At 46.0% G+C, this 23,475-nt stretch overlaps 1 protein-coding gene across 2 annotated transcripts in view; it reads right to left on the bottom strand.

Moving 5' to 3' along the window:
- Positions 1 to 23,475, bottom strand: part of GABBR2 (gamma-aminobutyric acid type B receptor subunit 2) — a 365,637-nt gene that overhangs the window by 92,581 nt on the left and 249,581 nt on the right. For both annotated transcript variants that reach the window (XM_067743842.1, XM_067743844.1), the window contains exon 8: positions 7,540 to 7,600. In XM_067743842.1, coding sequence (XP_067599943.1) covers positions 7,540 to 7,600 — 61 coding nt within the window. The remainder of the gene's footprint in view (positions 1 to 7,539; positions 7,601 to 23,475) is intronic.

Below are 23,475 nucleotides of genomic sequence, written 5' to 3'. Positions count from 1 at the left end.
CACTCAGTTGGGGTCCTGCGTCTGCTCCCCACTGAACCAGGGGGTTCCCTGAGGGGAAGGGCTGTGTCTTACCCATCTCAGTACCCCCTGTGCCCAGCTAGGACCTGGTGGGCAGGTGCCAGGAAATGACCGTTGTGAAACTTCAAAAGCCCAAACCATAGGATCAAAAAAAGAAAGAAAGAAAAAATAGCACATCAAAATTAAGAACTTCCGTTCACCAGGGACTTTAAGTTTAGAGACAAGTAACCGAATGGGAGAAGATGTTTGCAAAGCCTAAAGCCAAAAAGGGACTGAAACCTAGATTACGTAAGGAACTCTTACAAACCAAGAAAAAGACAATACACTCAAAATAAAAGTGGTCAAAGGATCAGAACTGACAATTAACAAATGGCAGACAAGCACAGGAAGAAATGTCCAAACTCATCAGTAACCAGAGAAATGACATTCAAAACCACAGTATAATATTAATTTATATCTTTAGATTGGCAAAAAATGAGAGAGCTGGCAAACACCAACTGTGGGTGAGAGGTAGGGACACAGGACTCCTCATGCTGGTGGGAGTGGAGATGGGTACGGCCATTCCCAAGAGCCATCTGGCAAATTTTAGGCATGTTGGGTGTTGACACACCTTCCGACCCAACAATTCAGCTCATGGGGATTTGTCCTAAAGAAATACCCAGCTGGGTTCATAAGGGGACATGTACAAGGACACTTATTATGTTTGGAGACAGGGAGTTGAAGGTGACCTGAGTGGCTGTCACTGGGAGAATGGAGGTGTACATCCCCTGGAATGAGCAGTGAGAGCCACAGCCTAGATGCAGACACAGCAACATGGAGGTATCTTAAAAACAAAGTGCTGGCGTGCAGGAGCCAGGAAATGACTGTTGTGAAACTTCAAAAGCCCAAACTTTTGCTTGGAAAAAAAAGCAGAAAAAGTATGTAATCCAGTTATGTCGATGCAAATTCAAAATATGCACACAAAACAGCAATACACATTTTGCAAGGACACATACAAACACAATATCTGCATTAAACACTTAGAATGTTTGCCTTTCTTGGGGAGAGGCAGGAGTGGCATATGAGAATATGAGGGAAATAAAGGTACAAACAAACAAGAGGGGCTTTCATGGACCAGGGATAACAACGTTCCATGAAATGAGGAGTGTGAAGTGTGTCCTGAGGAAGTAAGATAGCACTTTGCTCAAGAAACTCTGGAGGGGGTAAATCTGGTATCATTGTGAAGAGTGCCCAGGAGAGGAGCAGGAAGCCAACAGCTGTCACAGCTCTTCTCTGTGCTAGTCACTGAGCCAGGCTCATTCATAGCCTCAGGTCACTGGAGTCTCACCATCACTCTCAAGCAAGGTAAACAATCACCTTTTATTTCACCATTTTATTTATTTTATTTTTAATTTTTTGGCCACACTGCACGGCATGTGGGATCTTAGTACCCCGACCAGGGATCGAACCCGCGTCCCCTGCATTGGAAGTGCAGAGTCTTAACCACTGGACCGCCAGGGAAGTCCCATTTCACTATTTTAAAGTAAGTGCTGAGGGACTTCTCTGGTGGTCCAGTGGTTAGGACTCCACACTTCCAATGCAGGGGGTAGGAGTTCCATCCCTGGTTGGGGAACTAAGATCCCACATGCTGCGTGGCACGGCCAAAATAAATAAATAAATAAAAAAATAAGCTAATGTAAAGTGTCTTTAAACTTACTTTCAAAAAAATAAAAATAAAATTAAGAAGTGCTGAAATGATGTCTCAGAGAGATTAAGCCACAGTGCCTGGCTAGCAATGATTAGGCATGGCTGCTTTGAAGCTCACATACTTTCCACATGAGAGGAGGTGAGTTCCCCATCACTGGAGGCATTCAAGTAGAGGCAATGCTGTAAAGGAAAGTCAGGGTTGCCTTCAACATGGAGAATCTATGGCTCAATGAAAGACAAGGTCTGCTAAATAATTCTGTCTTCCAAGCCACCTTCCTTGAGCTCCCTGAAAGGTAAGCCCTGGATCATGGGGGCTGGGAGGTATCAAGGTCAGACTTCCAGCCTGAAAGAGCCCATATTCACGTGTGCCCTTCCATTCCTGCTGACCCACAACACTTCTGGTGTAACTTGCAGTTTAGTGGACTATGTCTCCACTCTTAACATCAAGCCGAGGGGCAGTCCAAAAAACTGGCCTTTCCAGACCCATGGCTTAGTGAAGAGAGCTATAATATATGCCTTAACAGAAGGAAAAGGATATTAAAAATCAGCCTTAAGAGTCTCAAACTAGAGTCAAACTAGCTCCAAAAATTTTCTAGTAGGTTCTGGGAAATTATCTTCCTGCTTTTATGGGCACTGGCACGTGGCCAGAGAGATTATGAAGCCCCTACAGGGAGTGGCGGGGGCAGAGGCTTATTCAACTTGGCTTCCCCAGAGGACTTGGTAAGGCGCCTGGCAGATGCTCAGGAAATGCGCACTGCATAGAACCGTATCTGTTACCCCGAAGACCAAATGGTAATTAATGTGTGCAAATGGGGAGGACAAACCTACACTTCACTAGGTACCTTCTGAATGACAATTACGTTGTTAGGGCGGTGGAAGACCCCATCCCTTCAAATCAGGTGGCGAAGTATAAAATTCCAAAGTCTGAGTCCTTTATGCTGCACAGAAGCAGTCCAAATTCAAGCAGATTATCATTCACCGCGATTCTTACAAACAGGCCTAATGAAGGCAGCGACGGTGAGTTAGAGCGGCAGATGCTGAGATTTCACCAAGAACAGCATAAACAAGGCTCTAATCATGGCTTCACTCAACTTCCTTTCCTGCTGCAAATTCTGAGCCATGTTTAGACTTCGTTAGTAACATGGATTCTTTTTTCTCTCAAGGGGAAAAAAAAAAGCCAATTCCCTAGTATTCATCCTCATCTACACGTGGTTTGATGCAAGTCAGTGATGGCATGGGGGAGGGGTGCTGAACTTGGAGTTGAAAGGGGGTTAGGTCCACTGCACCCAAGGTGTGTGTCCGAGGGGATGCTAATACCTACCTTACCTACTGCCACGGGTGGGTCCCTCAGAATGGTGCCTGAGCCAAGAGTAAGAATGCATGTAATTTACTTGGGAGGTGATCCTCGAACACATTGATAGGGGTGTGGGGAGGTGAGACAGAGAAGGCAAGGGAGCCAGGGCAAGGTGCATTAATGAGCAGGTTTCTGAGAGGCCAAGTGAGGCTCAATCTCATGGGGACCTCTGGAGACAGAGCGGAACATACCTTGGAGTTCTTGGGAGCTTCCACCCAAGTGGGAAGGACGCTGGGGGATTTATCCTCCACTTCTCATCCATCCCTGGCTCAGGGCTGCCCTGGAAGCATTAAGTCCCTGAATATCTGTCCTGTTCCTCGCACAGGGGGAGAGGTGTAGGTGCTCTTAATAAGATGCTTGTTTGGAACCATGGATGCTCAGGGACTACAGGTGGGACGCTGACGGCATCTGCCACACCTACCCCCTAGGACTGGGGGCTCTGGGAAGCCTTGAAAACAGAGTAGATGGAGGGAAGCTGGGAGTGAGGAAGGTCATGTTTAGGGCTCTGAAACTCTCTCTGGATACAAAATGCCTCAGCCTCACGAGGGACCATGGGGCTAGCCCTGACACATTATTTTAGAGTAGTTCTGTCTATCCAGCATTCCTAAGTTTGCAAAAAAGGTCATTTCTCCAGCCTGGAACAACAATGGCCACCATTGTGAAGTAGCTTCAGTTCACATTTCTGTTGTCAAGACTAACTGCTGTTTGTCAGACATTCTGCCTTGACTCAAGCCACTGGAAACCAGGAGTAAATGAGCATGCTCTCAAATTTCCACAAGCCGGATCACTCACCAATTCAGTAAACATTTACCAAGAGCCAGCCAGGAACCAGGTAGCATGCTAGTAATGTGACTAGCTTCCTAGCACCCAGTGTTTATAGAGCAAAATGTCATTTGGCCCAGCCCCAGGGGACAGGCAGGGTTGGCATTAGTGTCATCCCATTTTCCAGAGGAAGAAATTGAGGCTTAGGGAGATAAAGTGACTTGCCCAGGGTCACACTGCTGGTAAACTTCAGAGCAAGGGCTTGAATACAGGTCTTTTGCCTCCAAATTAATTTAATAAACTTGTACCAGGGGTCTACTGAGTGCCAGGCTCTTGTGATACCAATCCTACAACTCTGGAATCAAAAAGTAGAACAAGGGGCTTCCCTGGTGGCACAGTGGTTAAGAATTCGCCTGCCAATGCAGGGGACACGGGTTTGAGCCCTGGTCCGGGAAGATTCCACATGCTGCGGAGCAACTAAACGCGCGCGCCGCAACTACTGAGCCTGCGCTCTAGAGCCTGTGAGCCACGACTACTGAGCCCGCATGTCTAGAGCCTGTGCTCCGCAGCAAGAGAAGCCACAACAATGAGAAGCCCACGCACTGCAACGAAGAGTAGCCCCCGCTCGCCGCAACTAGAGAAAGCCCGTGCACAGCAATGAAGACCCAAAGCAGCCAAAATAATAAAAAAGTAGAACAGGACCATGGATTCCGGGCTCCCCTTTTAGTCTTCTCCAAACAGCCTCCCATTTCCAACTAATTTGTGTTTTAGTTTTACAAAGAAGGTAACAGAGCCTCCTACAAAATGCTTCCTCTATTATAGATAAAAGGGTTTAGAAGGCACCAGGACCTTTACAAACAAGAAGCCAAGAAAGCATCTTTCGTGGTCTCCAGAGGGATGGTGGGATGGGCCAACTTCCAAGATGCTGCCAGCGAGCGCTGAGACAGCCTGGGTGTAAGTCCAGGAGAGACCCTGCAAAGGGAGCCCCACTGCTGGGGCTGGCTGTTTGTGAGTCAGCTCTGCTCTTCCACCGTCCCCTCTTAGAAGAGGGCAGAGGGTGAGGGGGAGAGAGAGGGCTTGAAGGGCACAGCAGAAAACAGCATGGTGACCCCATTTAGAAGCCTTTTTCGAAGTCAATGGCATGAGGCAATTTAGGCTCTAGTAACCCCAAGGTGGGGGGCAGGCCCATCCTCTGGGCAAATTCCGGGAAGGTCCCAGGAGACAGAAGACCAGCCTCTCTTGGAGGTGAACCATGAGCCCAGAGAAGGAAAGGAATGAAACTGCTGTCCCACAGCAAGTCCCTTTCCGTGTCTGAGCCTCAGTTTCCCCTCTGAAATAAGATGACAACCAGGAGCCCTTCCAGCCTGGACAGCCACTCAATAAAGCAATGCCCCTCCATCTTGGCAGCAAGGTACCTCTGAGACCCTCTAAATTTGGAAAACTAACTGTTGTGCTGATAAGAATATGCCCTCAGCACAGCATCCCTCTGCCAACAGGATCAATGTCTGTTTTAAAAACATGTGAACAGGAGTATCTGCAAGGCCCGGCTCTGACAGTCAATAAACGCTGGACACAGAAGTGGCAAAGGGAGGACACTCAGGCGCAGGTGTACATGTGAACACGCAAAGGCTGGCACTTGGGGAAAGTCGAGGTCTAGTCACTTCTCTGCTTCCAGCCAGCTGGGTGTCCCTGGGAGGAACACCTCCCTTCCCTGGGCCTCAGTTTCTCCACTTATACCATGAAGCAGCGGGATGAGATCATCTCTAAGGCCCTGCCCCATGTGACACCCTACATGTCATTAAGTGTTGGGAGCAGCTATAAGAGTAGGCAGACAAAAAGGCACCCGGGGCTTTCAACACACCAAGAAAATGTGGATTTGCCCCAGAAAAGTATCATAATTTTTGACTAAATGCTAATCATAATTGCTACTACTTGCTGAGCAAGAAATATATGCACGTTTCTCTGTGCTATCTCATCTAGTTCTTCCCACATCCCGAGAAGGTAGGTAGGATCATATTCCTATTTTACAGATGAGGACATTGAGGCTCAGAGAGGTGAGTCACTTGCCTAATGTTCTACAGTGACTTGAGCTCAGGTGGTTTCAAACCCACCTCTGAACTACTGTTTGCTACACTGCTTTCCTTATAAATGCCTAAAACCAGTCACTGGAGTTGGTGTCTAATCCTAACATTCAGAAAAAAAAAAAAAAGCAATAAAATTGGCACGCATTTGTAGCTGTGATTGGCCAATCAATAATTTACAAAATATTCTCCCAGAATGATATAATTTGAGAACTGGAAATGTGACAAGAGAATTTAGCTGCAATCACTCAAAAAAAAGTATCTTTGCCAAGATGCTTACTTTGTTCAGCCAACGAAGAAGTAAGCTTTAAAAATGGGAAAATAATTACGTTTGCCTAAAATTACATCTTTTGTGCACACCAGAGAGCTGACGTGCATTTCAATTACCTGCCACAGGAAGACAAATGGGTAAATCTACAAGACTGCATCATGGAGCCATAGTACCGGAGAACACCTCTCCTGACTGATCTGCATCTGGTTGGGATTGTCTGAATGAACCCAAATAACTCGATTTCATTTCTTGCCTTCCCCTGGATGACTCTGGGATCTGCTCAAAGTGAGTGGACACAGAAGGCTCTGCTTTTGTTTCTGGATTTTCTAGAAACATCCAGATACTGAAAAACACTGTATTAATGAAAGGTCCGTCTCATGGTTCTGGCTAACAACCCTGCCAATGACCATACCGGGCCGAACCGAAGTTCCTCCAGGCAGAACACCCAGCCCTGCCCCTCTCAGACGCCCTGTGGGCTCTGACAAGCCACTGTCCCTCTCTGGGCCTCCGTTTCCTCCTCATCACATGAGGAATGTGGTCTGAATGGTTGCTGAGGTCCCTTCCAAATCTGACAGAAGAAAGTCTGACAAATGATCTGGTTTCTTAAAAAACCAAACGGTCTGTAAATGGTGTGTGTGGGACAATTATAAATTAAAAGGGACTAAAGAGACACTTCAACCAGATGCAATGAGTGGACCTTGTGTGGGCTCCCCAACAAACCAACTATAGAGTCATTTTCGAGATAATTAGATGATCAACATAGACTCAGAATAAAGCATATTAAAACTTCTTAAATGTTTAAGGTGCAATAACAGTATTGTCGTTATGTTTTAAAAAAGTCCTTATCTAGTAGAAATGCATACTGCGGTATTTATAGATTGAAATGAGATAATGTCTGGGAGCTGCTTTAAAACATTACAGCAAAAAAAGGGGGTAGGGGATGGAGTGAGTCAAGATAAAGCAAGATTGGCAAAATGGTGAAAACAGCTGAAGCCGGGTAATGGGTACATGGGGTTCATTATGCAATTCTCTCCACTTTAGAGTCTATTTGAAAATTTCTATAATCAAAAACTAAAACAATGCAAGATTCCTCAGAATACTGGCATTGACTTAACTGCCACGCCCCATATTTTCAATAAGCCTGAGTCATGTGGAAAGACTGAACAGGCCTGAGAAATAATTCAGTTGAGAAAAAATATTCTAAATAAGTTGAAGCTAATGTTTTCATAGAGAAGTGTTTTCTATTGACTCTTTCTCTTATCTGGAACATCGTACTTTCATTTCTTTTGATGTATTTTATTGCATAAACAGAACATCCTTGAATACAGAATTCATCAATTAGAAAGAATAAGCATCAAAAAGCCTACCTTGAAATTGAGTAAATTTAATGGTCCCCATTCTCTCCCCGTTCCGGAACACAACTTGACCCTAAATAGAAAACAAAACAAAGAAGAACAAAGATGAAATGCCATATTAGCCCAAACACTACTGATCTCAACTGAAATTCATTAATTGTACAATGTGATTATTATTATTGGAGAAAGAATAGACTCCCGCCGGACCACGGATGCAAAATTAAACTGTTTTTAAACTGGTTGTGACTTTATCTGGATAATTTGAGGAGCATAAAATCAATAATGGAACCAACACGTGTAAATTAAAGCCCAGATATGCATCATCATTATCATCATGACTATTTAGTAAACACCCATGTGCCCTGTGTTATCCCAGGACAAGGTCTTCCAGGGTGTTGGAGAGATGGAGGAAGAGATGAAGAAGCCCTTGGAGACTGGCCCTGCCTCTGCTCCCGTGCCCCACCCATAAAAATGTGGGGCTTTGCCGAAGTTGTTTGGTTGCAGGACCAGAACGGGGCTAGAGGTCCGTTAGTATTCCTTATTAAGGACAGAGAATGTTTTTGTAAGTTCTTCCTGAGGGGTGACGTCAGTCCCAAATATAACTGGGCTATGGGGCAGCACAAAATTAAGCTTCTTGAGCCAGTGAGACCTGACTAGTGTCACAGGCAGCTAAGCACCCCTCATTAGGGACCCCGGGGGCTAAAGGCAGCATCATCTGCTGCATCTGCCTTGCTGGCTGATACCCAGCTTCCATATGCTGGGCTAAATAAACCAGGAACATAAAGAGGGGATGTGGTCTCTCCTTGCCTATTTACGGTCCACCTAAAATTCTGCAACCATGTAAGGAAATTGACGCAGGTTATATAAATGAATCTTTATGACAAGCTTGAGTGGAAAGGAGGATGATCCTGATTTTACAGATGAAGAAACTGAGATTGAGGGAGGTTATGCCAAGGTCATTGTAAGTGAGGCTGCTGGATTCAAATCCGAGTTTGATTTTAATGCCCATGGAATTTCACTACAGCATGTTGTTTCTGATCCAGAAATAAATTTCTTCCTTTCTTTCCATTAATGTGAAAATAGGAAAATAAATTGTCTTAAAGGTACACTGCTTTATGAGCGCAGTTACGCTCTTGCATCATCAGGTAATAGCAAAGACAATACCACAGATTCCATTCAATTCTCAAGAGAAAGTTCCAGAAAGTACATATCTTCCCTTGATGGAAATCCAAAGTCTGAGGCCCTGAGGCTTTCGGAACAAAGAGAATCACTCAACCTGTTCTCGGAACGAGAAACACCTTCTAAGGCCACTTTGACACCTTTTTGCGATCCTGAAGACAGCTGCGAGTAGTATCAGTTTGAAACTAACGCCCACCGAATTCTATATTCAGTTGATGGTAAGCAATTCCCTGGAGTGTGAAAACACTTCAATGTAAGGTGAGACAGGAGCTGTGATTTTATTTCTAGGGATGATTAAAAAACACAGAACATCTTCCAAAGGATCGCTTTTATGCGAATGGACCACTTTGCATGGGCGGAAAAGATGCAGATATTGTCCACAGGACATTTCTTTGTTTGACAAAAGTGGAGATCTAACTAATTCACCCATCTCCTGCCAAGCTTTGAAGAACTCCAAAGACTTCTAGACATAAATTGTGGACAAATTCTGCAGAATCTTTATTAGTTAAATTAAAAAAATATATTGAATGGTATTCAAAGAGTGGATGGAATAATACTGGAGTGGAATACAGGGCGAGGGTGAGAAAGAATCTCCCTTTACTTTTTGGGTTTTCTTTCCTTTCTCCTTTACTTTTTAGATAAAACTCATTAGTTCATCTTTGAAGTAAGACCTGTCATATTTTAGTTTTCTCACAGTAGCTATTTTTACTCACAGAAGCTCCTCCTATCTCCTTAATTTTTCAGGTACTGCAGTGGGAGGAGGCCAGCGTCTGAGTATCACAAAGCTGGGTTCAGGGCCCCCTTGGGCAAGTTCCTGAACACCTGAGTTAGGGACCTAGCGCAGCTCATGGTCTTCAACGGGCACTCAGTAAATGGCACCAGTAATTTTTATTTAAAAACATTTAATAGCAGAGAGCTGAAATAAAAAAGATTCCAAGCACCAGGAAGCTTTCCAAACTTTGAGAAGAGATTTTCAACATCACATGATTTCAGCTGGCAAAGGGGTAAACCGTTGGGCCCTAATCCAAGGTGGCTTCACCGCTCAGAAACATCAGCCCCCAAGTGACTGAGTTCCCAAACCACACAAGCCGCTGTGTGTTCAGCCAAAGGGAGAAAGATGAGAGGCCTGTGAGTGTGGTAACTGAGAGTAACACGGACAAGCAGATGGGTAACTGGCTATATCGAGGCTCTGCACCAGAGAAGAGCGGAGAAGCTCTGTGGAGCCGCCTTCTGAGGAAGATTTGACACGTGATTCTTTCCTGAGGTTGTGACCACGGCATCTCTCGGGTTGGATAGATGATGCCAAGTCTGCAACCTTGAGCACGGCTGACTGGATGGGGACTACCACCCCAGCCAGGCCAACGTCGATAGGACTGGACACCAGCGAGGAAGGTCATAAGCCAATCAGGTGATTTTCATGAAATTCTGCCTGATGGATGGCCTCCATGTCAGCAGATGGACAACTCACGACATTCCATAGATATTTACCTGCCCTGGGCGGGTCCTCTTTTAGGTGCTGATTCCTGCTCTCAGAAAGCTTTGTATTTGATTAGGAGAGACAGGCAAAACATGTTCACCAAAAAATGAACGAGATGTTTTCATTTCGTGAAGAGTGCTGTGAAGAAAATCAAAAGGGAGTGCCTGGACAAGCGGAGTGAATTTACTGTGTGGTCAGGAAAGACCTCACTGCAGAGGTGACGTAAGAGCTGAGCCCTGCACAGCAAGAAGCAGCTACTCCAGGCAAAAGGAAAGGCCAGGACAAAAGCCCTCAGGTGGGAAAGAACAGAAAGGGCCAGCAGGAGGAGTGTAGTGAGGGAGCGGGTAGGTAGGTGGGGCCTGGGGGCCCTGACAGGGCTCTGGAGGGGATGCTAAGTGCAGTGAAGAGCCATGAGGGCGGGGAGCTAAACAAAGCAGCAATATGATCTGATTTAAGATTTGAGAAGATTGCTCTGGCTGTCCGAAAATGGGAAAAGAGACCCGGGCGGCTTAGGCAGCTGGTAATCCAGGTGTGAGGTGACAGAGGCTTAGGCTAGGGTGGTGGTCACATCCTCTCTCTAGCCAGCTCAGAGTTCATGGCCAAGGTGGCTGAGCACTGTGGCCTGAGCAGCAGACGCTTCCCTTCCACTACTACCATCCTGGGGGTGTGGGCACCATGGTAGGCGACCAGATGCTCCCTTCAGGATGGAGACACTTACTTCCCCAGCATCTTGGCTGCTACTGGGTTGCCCAAAGGGTGCCAGTTAAGGTTATGTCCCTCCTTGGGGGCAGCCTACATCCAGTGGTCAGTGTGAAGGGACACAGTAGTTTGAGCCCCCTTGCCTCAATTCAGGACAGCTGTGAAGGACCGTGGGCTCCAGAGGTCCCCATGGGGTGGCTGAGGCCGTGACTGTAGCTGTGCCCAATTCAACTCATCCCTCTGCCTGACCCTGCTTCACTTCCTCCCTTCGTGTTTTGTTCCTGAGAGCCTCCCTGAAAAACTTCCTGTATGTGAATCTTTGTCTCAGAGTCTGTTTCGTGGGTAAACCAGCCTAAGACACCTGCCATCAAAGGTCATTGGAAATATCTCTTTTTCACAACCCGAAGGAGCCTGAGGTGGTGGGAACAGAGGCAATGGATTCCCAGTGAGGCCCACACGGCAATTAGACTCTTCGGTTTCGCTGTGGCCTGGCATCTCAGCCAGGGGAGCTGGGCTGACTTCGGTTCCTCAAACCCCAGCTTGAGCAGGGATTACTTTTTGCTTTTCTCCCACACACATATTCTTCATGTACATATAAATGCTGTGACTCTCCTTAAGCTTCCTTTTTTTTTTTTCTTCTCCTTAAGCTTTTGCCATGTGCGATCCAGGGCTGTAACCGAGGATGATTACATCCACTTGAGACCAATCCATGTGACGTATTACACTCCAAAGCAGTGGAGTTTGATAACTCTGGCTGAGGTGGTGGCTGATATCTGTCTTTTGGCTCCCAATCCACACTCACTCTTCTGTGTCCTCCTCTGTGTTGCAGGGGCCCACAGCCTGGAAACCATACTTCCCAGAATCCCCTGCCAGCTGGTTTCCATTTAGGTTCTGCTAATGAGAAGCATTCATGGGGGATTAGAAAGTGTGCAGAAGGGAAAAGCTATTTTTTTTTTTCTGCTTTGGTTGCAGCAGCAGGAGCTGAGTGACTGCAGGTGTCCATGGGCCCCAGCAGCCCTGCACTGTCAGTGTGTGCAGTGGGACTCGGGATAACTGCTCAGTAGCCAGTGCTGGGGTCCCTACAGTGGCAGAAACAGCAGTGGCAGGAGCCTCAGAGGCCAGCGTGCTTGCGTCTCCATTATTTTATTTGCATTCCAAATCTGCTCTGTGGTCACTTATAAACTCCTTGGAAGTTAGAATCCATTACCAATCAGCATGCAGTCAAGGAAACAGAAAGCACTTCAGGCATGTCAGAGGCAATGGCAACACCATTCCTCTTTTTTTTTTTTTTTTTGTGGTACGCAGGCCTCTCACTGCTGTGGCCTCTCCCGTTGCGGAGCACAGGCTCTGGACACACAGGCTCAGCGGCCATGGCTCACGGGCCCAGCCGCTCCGCGTCATGTGGGATCTTCCCGGACCAGGGCACGAACCCATGTCCCCTGCATCGGCAGGCGGACTCTCAAACACTGCGCCACCAGGGAAGCCCAACACCATTCCTCTTATTGCTCCTGCAGCCCAAGGGGCTTGGCCATTTTCTGTAAACACTTCTCTCTGGTGACAGTACCTACCTGATTTGCTCCTCCATCCCTTCTAACAAACTTGTAGCCAGTTCCCTGTATTAAATCTCCCTCTGAAATGAGCAGATTTGTACTGCAAATAAAATAATGGAGGTAAAACCCCAAGTGGATAATTTATGAGGATTTTTCTTTTTCTTGAAAGAGATGTTCCTGATGTCAAGGAGAGCAATCTGTTTCATAAAAGCTGATCCAAACTAACAGTTCAGGTTGAATTGGGAGCGATAAATTTGAATTTTCTTTTTTAGAAGAATCTTCAGAACACATAGGACAACATATGGAAAAAAACTTGTTTCTGCATTCGCCAGACAAGAGTACATTTGCCATCAGTGTGACCTTGGACAGTCATTGAGTGTTTCTGAGCATCAATTCTCCTACTTGAAAAATAGGAAGAAAAACACCTACTTCTCAGGATTGTTTGTGAGAATTAAAGAAGACAATTACGAAAAAGGCACAACCCAGGGTTGGCGCACACAAAGGTTAACTCTTATGATGCTCCAGGTAATCCGAGTTTGCAAAATTCCACCTGATGTCCCCAGAAAAATCAGTGGAGAGTAAAATGTTCCAGCAGTCAGTAGGATTCAGTGGCCTCCTCTTAGAAAAATTAATTCTATTTTCATTGTTCATCTTTAATGTTTCACTACTAAGCATGAGTGAAATTTATTCCAACAACAGTTCATGAATTGTACAGGTCAAGCCCTACACTGGAAAATTTTTTTTGTCTCTTTCAAAGGGAAGGGACTCCCTGCCCTGGAAAAGGATCTGATGTCGGGCTGGAGCTGGAGGTTACACAGAGGGAAGACTCGCTAGGCTCAGTCTAATCTTGTGGAGCCCTGGGCCCACTGAGGGACACAGTCTCTGCCGATCACAGTGCATTTAGGGAAGGCATTCCATCCTTACTATGGCTCTAACTGCACTCTTGTCTCTGGGCAGTCATATTTGTCTTTGGGAGATGTGAGCAAGTATGCTCAGCTGAGTGTTTGAGTTATGCTGTGGGGAAACAAGATCTGTCCTGACATGTCACACAGGCAGTGAAATCTCTAAGGAGATGGAAGCTGAAGGGTGATGGGGGACCCTGGCTGGCCCATCACTATCTGTATGGATGATCCAAGCCCACCTTAGACTGTTCTGCTGCCAGCCCTTCTCCCAGGACAACGTTGGTCTCAAATGAATAATGAGGATTTTGCGAAAATCTGGGGGTTACACTGCTAGTCAGATTTTTCCATAAAGGCTACAGATCCTCTTCATGTAAGCTTGAAGAAGGTGCTTTCTGTTTCCCAAGGGATGACAGGACATAAAAGAGAAATACCAAGTAATTGGGTACATCTACCCACATGTTCTGCAAAGGTGAAAAATACTCTTTTTTTCTGCATGTCCCTTGGGCTATAGGACAAGTTATATTTTGCATACTACTTAAAATATTTCTTACATAAAAATGCTTTTGATGGACCTAAGTGTTGAGGAAAGTTTGATGTATCCATTGGGTCTTCAGCAGCTGGTTTTCAGGAGTTAAAAGGAGGAGCAGCAAGGGAAGTGTGGCCTGCCCACTGCCATCCTTCTGCTGGTGGGCATTAAATGGAGGGGTATCCTTCTGAGGGACCGTGATCAGATGACCCATAGGGTTCAAGTGATGACCAGCCACAAAGGAAGTGGAGGTCTAAGGCAGGGCTTGGTGAAGTGGAGAGGAGTGGGGACCAAGAGGAGATGGCTAGATGGATGGCCCAAGAGAGGCAGGACCAACTCCCTCTCTTCTTCCAGTTATGATACGAGAGTCAAGCTTGTTTAAAATAGCAAACAAAATAGTACAGTAGAAACTAACACAACATTGTAAAACAACTATACTCCAATAAAAATTAATTTAAAAAAGAATAGCAAAATATCAGAAATGAATGAGATATCCAAGAAATAGGCCAATAGCAAAGTAAACTGTGATAGACGCATGATGAAATATTATGATACATGCATTCAGTCAGCACTGTTGAGCACCTAACATGTGTCAGGTACATGCCAGGCAGGCACCGGATAGAGTGAGCAAAGTCCACATGGTCCTAGAGTGCATGGAGCCTGCAGTCTGGTGGGAGGTATAGACATTAAACAATATATATATATAATTGCAAACTACAATATATAAATATATATTTGCAAACTACAATAAGTGATATAAAGGAAAGAACAGGGAGCTGCAAGAAAGAACTACAAGACCTGAGTTAGACTGTGGGTGAAGGAGGGCTTTTCTGGGGAGGTGGCATTTGCATTGAGACCTGAAGGACTTAGCTAAGAGTGAGGGGAGAGCTTCCTGGGAAGAGGAATTGCAAGTACCAAGGTCCCAAGGCAGGAAAGAGACTGGGAAGTGGGAGGAGCTGAAACAACGGCAGTGGAACTGAAAGTGGTGATTGAGGGGAAGGTGACCATGGAGTGGAATGGGCAAGGTGGACAGGTGCAATGTCATGCAGAACCTTATAGGTTTATCAAGGATGCCAGGCTTAATTCTGAATGCAAGGGGAGCCACTGAAGGGTTTTAATCAGGGGGTGACTTGATCTAGGTTATGCAGACTTGAACATTATATTATAAAAGTTATAAAATAATGGAAAAAGTGATATTCTGATTGTGCCAGACACTGGCTAGTTGTTCACCAAATCCATTTCCTTTTCCTCCTGGGCACATGGTTAGACTGCATTTTCTTACCTCCCTTATACCTAGGTGAGGCCATGTGACATTTCTAGCCAATGGAATGTGGGCAGAAGTGGCACATGTCATTCTAGGTCTGGCCCATGAAAACCTGCCACAAGACCCTTCCTGCTCCCTCACTTCCCCCATCTGCCAACGAGATTCACAGGATCTATCAGTGAACTCCGAGGCCCAAGGAACAGTGGGGACATGAGACAAAGGAGCCTGGGTCCATGAATAATCATGCAGAAAGGCTGTCCGCCAACCAGAAACATCCACTTTGGACTTTGCATAAGAGAAAGACACATTTTTATTATGTTAATTCACTGAGATTCTGAGATATCTTTGTTACAGCAGCTACTGTTATTTACTTTAACTAATACGATACGTAAGTAAAAAAGGATAAAAATTGAATATACAGTATGTTCATAAATGTAAAAATTATTCCCGCCAAGTAAAAAATTACTCCCAACCAACAGTGGTTGGTCCTGGGTTGTGGGATTATGGCTTTTTCGTCCTTTTACTTTTCAATATTTTCCAATATCCTCTAATGAGCATGCGTTATTTTAGTAACAGGAAAACTTTATTAAAAACTTTTTTGTGAAAGGCTGTTATAAGGAGGCACATTTTTTACAGCTAAAAATAGCAACATCATCACCAAGAAAATAATTCTCCCTCTTGGAATAGATTAATTTTTACTGACAGCTTAGAGTTTTCCTGAATAAGAGCCAAAGATCTGTGCAAGCATAAGCACATTTCCCCCTCAACTTAGAATAATGGAAAGAGCAATGAACGAGGGGTCTGAAGAGGAAGATCTGAGCTGTGCTCTGCCGTTATCTCGGAAGGAAACTGGGGCAAGTCCCTTTTCATCTCTGTTCTCAGGTTTCTCTCTGCAGAACATGCAGCAATAACATCCTTTAAGTTATTTTTAGCTCTGCTGAAACATTTGTGTATGTTATCTAAGATTTTTTTCTGGGGTTCTCCTTTATTAATAAATTCTCAACAACAACCTCAATGGGATGAACTATGTATTATTATCTCCATTTTACAGATGAGAAAACTGAGGGGCTGAGAAGTTAAGAAAGTTACCTAGGGTCACATCTAGTAGGCTGCAGAACTGGGACTCACTTCAGACATGATCTGACTTCAAGCTCATGCTTCTAACCACATACTATCCTGCCTTCCTTTGCAAAAACCAGTCACTGATCAGAAAATGAGCTCTTTGCTGGGGTAAGAGTGAGTCCAAGTCCTTGCAGCCTTGGGCTAGAGGGAAGGAGCAGGGGTAGCACAGGAGGTAGGGGGAAGAGGAGGGAGTCAGGGATGTGTTGGTAAGTGTTTAAATGGCTCTTTGGGGGGGCGGAGGGGGGGCCAGGAAGAGTCCTGACTTGTCGTGTTTGCCAATTTCCACGGTGTAAATATTCCCACCAAGGCAGATTTCAAGCTATTAACAACTGGCTCTAGGCAGCCTGCCGGAGCTGGTTCCAGCACACCAGTGGCCAAGCCAGTCTCTCAGGAATGTGAAACTGAAGAGAAATGCAAAATGCCTAGTTTTTAACCGCTCAAGGGGCGGGTGAGAATCTCTTCTTAGAAGTGGGGGAGGGGCTTCAAATCAGAGTGGGAAGAGCTGGAGATCTCCACTGGGCTCTGCAATGCTGGGCCTGGGACTCTGTGGGCCACATCTCCCAGCCTCCTCCCCAGCCTCCTCATTAGCTCTGCCAAGAGCAGACCCTGAGGGAGGGTGGAAATTGCGAGAGGAGAAGGACTCAGGAATCCCCATTTCCCCAGGCCTCTGTCAGGGTTCTGTGGCTAGTGCCAGTCCTGCTACACCCCCTGCGCAGTGCCAGCAGCAGCCGGGCAGTGCCCCTCCTCAGACGTCTGAATACTAGCTCTGTGGACATTTTCTGAGCTCCCAGTTTCCGGTAGCCTTACCTCTTCCTTTCATTCTTCTAGCCTAGAGGTGATAACTCTTTCTTTCAGCAGTGGGTACCTCTGAACTGCGTCAGTGTTCCTTTTATACTCCTTTGTCCTTCCGAAACCTATTAAACAACTCCCTGTATTAAATCTACTCTGTTTGAAATGCCTAGTTTGGTTTCTGTTTTTCTGCTAGGACCTCATCCTCTCTGTCTACCATGTGGTCCCTGGCAGGACTCAGTCCTCCAGCATAAGACCTATTTGTCAGGCCCCAATTAAAGTGGCCTTCTCCACTCATGTCCTCGATGGTACACTGGCAGGTGATACTGATGCTGCCTGCCCCGCCTCTACCTCAGGGTGTGCCCCCAGCTTCTTCTTCCACCCTGAACTGCCTATTGTAATTGCCTCCTGCTGAGATGGAGCCCCCCCCACCCCCGGCCCCGCCCCGCGGCAGAAAAGTGCTCTTTCCTCCTCAAGGCCTGGGAAGGATAGGAGTACAGGACTATTTGTTAATTCTCATTGAGTTGAATGAACTGGGTTCTCTGTTTAGGGGGCACTGAAGCAGGATCCTTCAGGAAGGGCTATGGAGGAGAAGGAGAGGGAGAGAGAAAGGACACTGGCCAAGGGTAGATGCTCAGTTACCTCCATGGTGTGAGAGGGACCGAAAGAGACAGGTGGCCCAAGGCAGAGGAGCTGGTTATCACAGAAGCTCGGAGGTTATCACAGGCTGGGAGACCAAGATGTCCCTGTGGGCTATCGGTATTGGAGGTCTGGGCCGAATGGTGTTTGCGGAGACTGTTTCTTTACAATTAAACCAGAAAGCACACTGGCTTAGAGTGGGAAGTTCAGGGTTCTAGTCCCAGTTTTGTCACCAACTCCCTGTGTGCCCATAATTATGTTCCTTCCTCTCTCTGGGCCTCAAATTTCCACAGATAAAATGAGGAAGCAATTGCAACCTACTGTGTTTGGGACTTGGCATGCTAATGCCTGATCCAGTGGAGGTGCACGAAGTCAAAGTCCTTTTTTTTCTAGAAGCTCCCGGTCTAATGGAGGTGACAGGTTTAAAAAAAAATAAAGTTACAAGACAGCGTGATAACTGCTACGAGAGGGTGGGTACAGAGGCTTGTGGGAGCACAGAGGAAGGGCACCTCTCTTGTGAGGGGGTGGCTTGGCAGGGGGCAGGGAAGAATGACTGTGAGTTAGCCAGGCAGAAAGGATGGGAAAGGGAATGTTCTGGGCAGAGGGAACAGCATATGTAAAGGCCTGGAGGCAGAAGAGAGCTTAACTCTCTGGAGGACCAGAAGGAAGGACAAGGTGGCTGGTAGGGGGTGCGCAGGAGGTGGGGGAGTGGAGGCAGGAAGGCAGGAGCCACATCAGGCAGGACTTTGGACCTCATGATCCAAAGGGGGCCACAGAAGGGCTGTAAACCAGAAAGTAACAATTCCCAGATGCTCTTCAAAAGGAAGGAAATCCTGCCACTTGTGACAACACGATGGACCTGGAGGACATTATGCTAAATGAAATAAGCTAGACACAGAAAGATAAATACTTCATGGCATCACTTACATGTAGAATCTACAATAGTCAAGTTCATAGAAGCAGAGAATAGAATGGTGGTTGCCAGGGGCTGGGGTTAGGAGAAATAGGGAGATGTTAGTCCAAGGGAACAAACTCCTAGTTATGCAGGATGAATAAATTTTGGAGGTCTAATGTACAGCCTGGAGACTGCAGTTAACAATACTGTACTGTATACTTAACACTCGCTAAGGGAGTAGATCTTAAGTGTTCTCACCACACACACACAAAAAAGAAAAAGGTAACTTTGTGATGTGATGGGTATGTTAATTACCTTGATTGTGGTGATTATTTCACAATGTATACATATATCAAATCATCAAACTGTACCCCTTAAATATATACAATTCCTATATCTCCATAAAGCAAAACAAACAAAAAACTACTCTGGCTGCTGTATGGAAAATGGCTGGTCACCAGGGCAAGACTGGAGGCAAGGAAGACAGAAGCTGTTGTGGAATCCAAGCGAGAGATGAGGGTGACATAGATGGAGAAGAGTCCATGATTCAAAGATGGGAAGGAGGTGGAGTCCTAGGGGCCTAGAGGTGGCCGGGATGTGAGGGGCAAGGAAAGTGGAGAAGTGAAGGAAGGCTTTCCGATTTGGCGGTGCCACTGCTTGCCTGCGCAGCCAGCCCAGGGGAGCTGGCGGGGCCAGTGAGTGGCATCTTTGCCTGGGTTCCTGGGTGAGTGGCTGAGCCACGGGAGCTTTGTAGCTCTAAAGCTATGAATCACGAAACCTTCTCTAAGCTTTCTGCCCCCACCCCAAACCTCCCTTCTTTCCTGGTCATCTGCAGATGCAAGCGTCCCCACGATTAGAAATATTTAATTTTGCTTTACTGTATGTTCTAGTTTTGTTAAATAGCTTAGTCTCCACAAGGAAAACCAAACTGCTGACCAGTCAGCCTGAAAATCTGAGACATGCAATTTGCAATCTGCTGCAAGCTTCACTTTAAGCCGAGTGGGCTGCAGATTGGCCTGGGGGCTGGAGGGAGGGCTCAAAAGAGGCAGCTGGTATGGCAACAGTCCAGGCAGGAGGCCAGGGGGCTCAGGCTGCAGGAGGTGGCCAGGCAGAAGGGGTGCTGTGCTGGGAGGCGGGCCGCCAGGATTCTAGCCTGGGATCCTCCACGACACCCACTTGTGACCTGTCCTATTCGGTAAGGAGACAAAGCTTACATTTTCTGAAGGCTGGGCCAAGAATTCCCCTTACAGAGGGAACAAGCTTGATGTAGGAAGGAATCTTGATTAGAAGAAAATGTAGGAGAATATCTTCAAAACCTAAGGGTAAGGAAAAGCTCCTCAAACAAAACTTCAAAAGGACAAACCATAAGGCAAAAAAAATGGATTAATCTGATTACATCAAAACTGAGCATTTCTGTTAGACAAAGGACCCCTGAACAAAGTCAACAGGCAGATGACAGAATGGAAGATTTTGTAAGGTCTACAATCAACATGGTATTAACATCCAGATTAGACACAGCACTCCTGAAAATTAGCAATATGTAGGCAGCAAATCCATCAGAAAAATTGGCAAAGCATAAAGAAGCAATTTACAAAAGAGGAAACCCAGAGCAAATAGGCACATGAAAGGATGCTCGATATCATTAGAAATCAGAGAAAATTAAAGTGATGTCACTTTATATGAATTAAAATGGCAAACATTTGAAATACAGATAATGCAGGTGTTGGTGAGGACTTAGAGACACAGTGACCTAGTGCATCACTGGTGGGATGTCATAGGAGCAGCTATTCTGGGCAGCATCTGGCACTACTCAGTCCAATTAAGTGTCCATATACCCTCGGAACCAGAATTCCACTCCTGGGATACAGCCTTAAGAAATTCTCATAAGGGGACCTGGAAGGGCGCTAATTATACACATTACAGTGTGTGTGTCTGTGTGTGTCTGTGTGTGTTTGTGTCTGTGTGTGAGAGAGATGGAGATGACCTGGGGAGAATCATAAGTAGCAGATTAGATATACAAGGAGCAAAATGAACGGATGCATATGGCTAATGAGAAAGTAAGAAAAAAAGATGACCTATAACACAATACTATTTACATAAATTAAAAATACATACACACAACAATACACATTTTGCAAAACTACATACAAAAAAAAAAGGTACAATTAGACTCATTAGGATGCCTATTGTGGAGGAAGGGGGATGGAACTGGGGAACAGGAATACAAAGGAATGAATAAGTGAATGAATGAATGAAACAGAGCTGTGCCTTGATGATGAAAATGAACTCAGTTCTCTATACCTGAGTGAAGTTAAGCAAAATAAAACAGAACCTAGACTTTACCTTAAGGGCAGTGGAAGCCAACTGGAGTCAAGGGGGTCTATGCTCTGTTCATTTGCATGTTGTTCAGTCAGTCATTTATGCGCTCATTCATTCATCACATTTTGGGGATCTTTCTCCTTTGGGCCAGGCACTGTGCTGGGCTCTAGGGACAACGCAGTGGACAAACAGATATTCTTGGGCTCTGGTCTCACTGTAAGGCTAAGTACCTAATAGGTCTGCTCTGGTGTTAAATGGATCCAAGCTTGGGATCCAACCAGGTGGTCCACAGCCTAGGGATGTTACCACCTTCCAATTTCTTGGTTGAGGCAAACAAGGCTCAGACAGGTGAGTCACATGCCCTGGGTCACAGCTGTGAAAGGCAGAGCTGGGCTCTGAGCTCAGGTCTGCAGAACTGAAGCCCCTTGCTTTCCTTCCAGCCCCAGCAGAAGAGGAGGAAGCAGCACAGCAGTTCTACCAGAGGTAGGCTGTAATCCTGGTCTCAGCTGTCTTAGCTTACTCACTCAAGAAGGGCTGGGAAGGCTTCAAGAAGGAGGCAGAAAAGACCCAAGCCAGGACCTGTTAGCTAAGTCAATCCTGAATTCCTGACTCACAGAAACTATGTGAGATAATAAAAGTTTATTGTTGCTTCAGGCAACTACATTTTGGGATAATCTGTTATGAAGTAATAGATAATAAATATAGGGTCACAGGAGGAAACAATTCACCCTGGATGGTTCAAAAGAAGAGACTTTATTAAGGACTACTTACAGAGCGGGGGTGGGGGGCAGATTAAGGGAGCAGAATAGGGAAGGTGATGTGTCCATAGATTAGCAATGGCAGGAGCTGTTACTTGGGGGCAAAGGAACTTAGAGTGTCCCTGGAGCTTCATAAGAATGGGAGACACAGAGGAGAAGTCTTAGCCATGGAGGTAGGGGCACAGCTATTTCAGGAGATGCAGCGCCAAAGTGGTGGAGGGGGCTGCACTCTGACCTCTCTCTCCCATGCCCTCCAATCTCCTGCCTATGTTTTCCACTGGCCAAACTCAACCAGAAGCCCAATGACAAGGGATCCTGGGTGATGTCATCTACGGGATCAACCTCTAAGGGCACAGAGAATGGCAGAAAATAGGTCTATGGGAGAAAAGAAAAAGAGAAAAACCAACACAGGGATCTTCTAGGCTCCACTCTCAGCCTTGAAGTTCTGTGTGGCTGACTTTATGTAAGCCTGGATCACATGACTTACACTAAGCCAATCAGTGCAACCCATCCTCTAGCTACAGTGATTGGTTCAGGGATGGACACATGACCCAAGTTAGCCAATAGAGGCTAAGAGGGATCTCCAGGGATTTTTGTTGGCGCTTTTGGGGAAATGGGCTCCTTTTTTTGCCCCCCTAGACTTGGTGCTATGATTATGGGAAGGAGAAGCAACTGTGCAGAGGCTGAGGATGAAGCTGGCATAGGAGAAAGCAGAGCGAGGGATGGAGAGATGGAGAAGCCTCATCCTGGATCTCATGGTTATCTCTGGTTAAGTACGGTTTTCAATTACTTGCACCAGAAGAGTCCTGAATGAAACATTCTAACCCACAGCTTTGATGATCCTCGTGACAGCTCTCTGGGGTAGGCTGGGCAGAGATCAATAATTCCATTTTATAGATGAAGAAACTGAGGTTCAGTTCTCTTTATCACTTGGCAACCAGTTCATTTAAATTCATTATTAACTTCACTATACTAGCATAGGTCTTTGGTGTATATTTTGTCCTTACATTGCACGGTTTTAGATTTTTGACTTCTTTTTCAGTGGCCTTTATGTATGTATGCCTGTTACTGAAAGTTGCTTCAAACTCTCTTTAAGTAGGTGGCACTCAATTATTAATTTTAATCAAACAAGCAAACAAAGCATGTAGATCTCCACTGCTCTCCCCTCTCCGTGCGGCTCTCTCCTCTCCACTGCTCTGCCTGCAAATTCTAGCCTCCTTGGTCTCTCTAAATTCAAATTTTCCACTCTGTCTCCTCAACTTGGTGAGACTGCCAGGCTCTGTTTGGGCTCCCCATTCCTGTGCTGCGGCCTGGAAACTCTCCAGGCAGTAGGCTGGGTAATCATAAGGCTCATGTCCTTTGTGTCCCTTCTCTCAGGGGTCACTCTCCTCTGTTGTCTATAGTCCAATGTCAGAAAAATGTCGTTTCACATAATTTGACTGGGTTTTTTTTAGGTGCTTAAGGCAGGAGGGTATATCCAATCCCTGGATATTACTCCTCCATCTTGGCCAGAAGTAGAAGCGCCCCCCACCCAAGTGCTCCAGACACTCTCACCCTAGACTTCTGCACTCATTGCCCACTGCCTGGATCACTCTTACCCCAGTCATCACATGGCTCGCTCTCTCACCTTCTTCAAGTCTTTTCTCAAACGTTACCTTCTCAATGAGGCCTCCTCTGGCCACCCTGTTTAAATCCCTGCTCCCCCTCCACTGGTGGTGTTTCCAATCCTCCTTCCTCCAGCACATTTCTTTTTTTTTCTTTCTGAATAGTGACCATGCCTTCTAACATACTATATAATTTACCTATTTAGTATGTTGACTATTGGCTGC

This window comes from Pseudorca crassidens, chromosome 7, assembly GCF_039906515.1.
Source record: "Pseudorca crassidens isolate mPseCra1 chromosome 7, mPseCra1.hap1, whole genome shotgun sequence".
NCBI lineage: Eukaryota > Metazoa > Chordata > Mammalia > Artiodactyla > Delphinidae > Pseudorca > Pseudorca crassidens.
The sequence above is the reverse complement of the archived record's forward strand: the minus strand, read 5'-3'. Positions and strand labels throughout refer to the sequence as shown.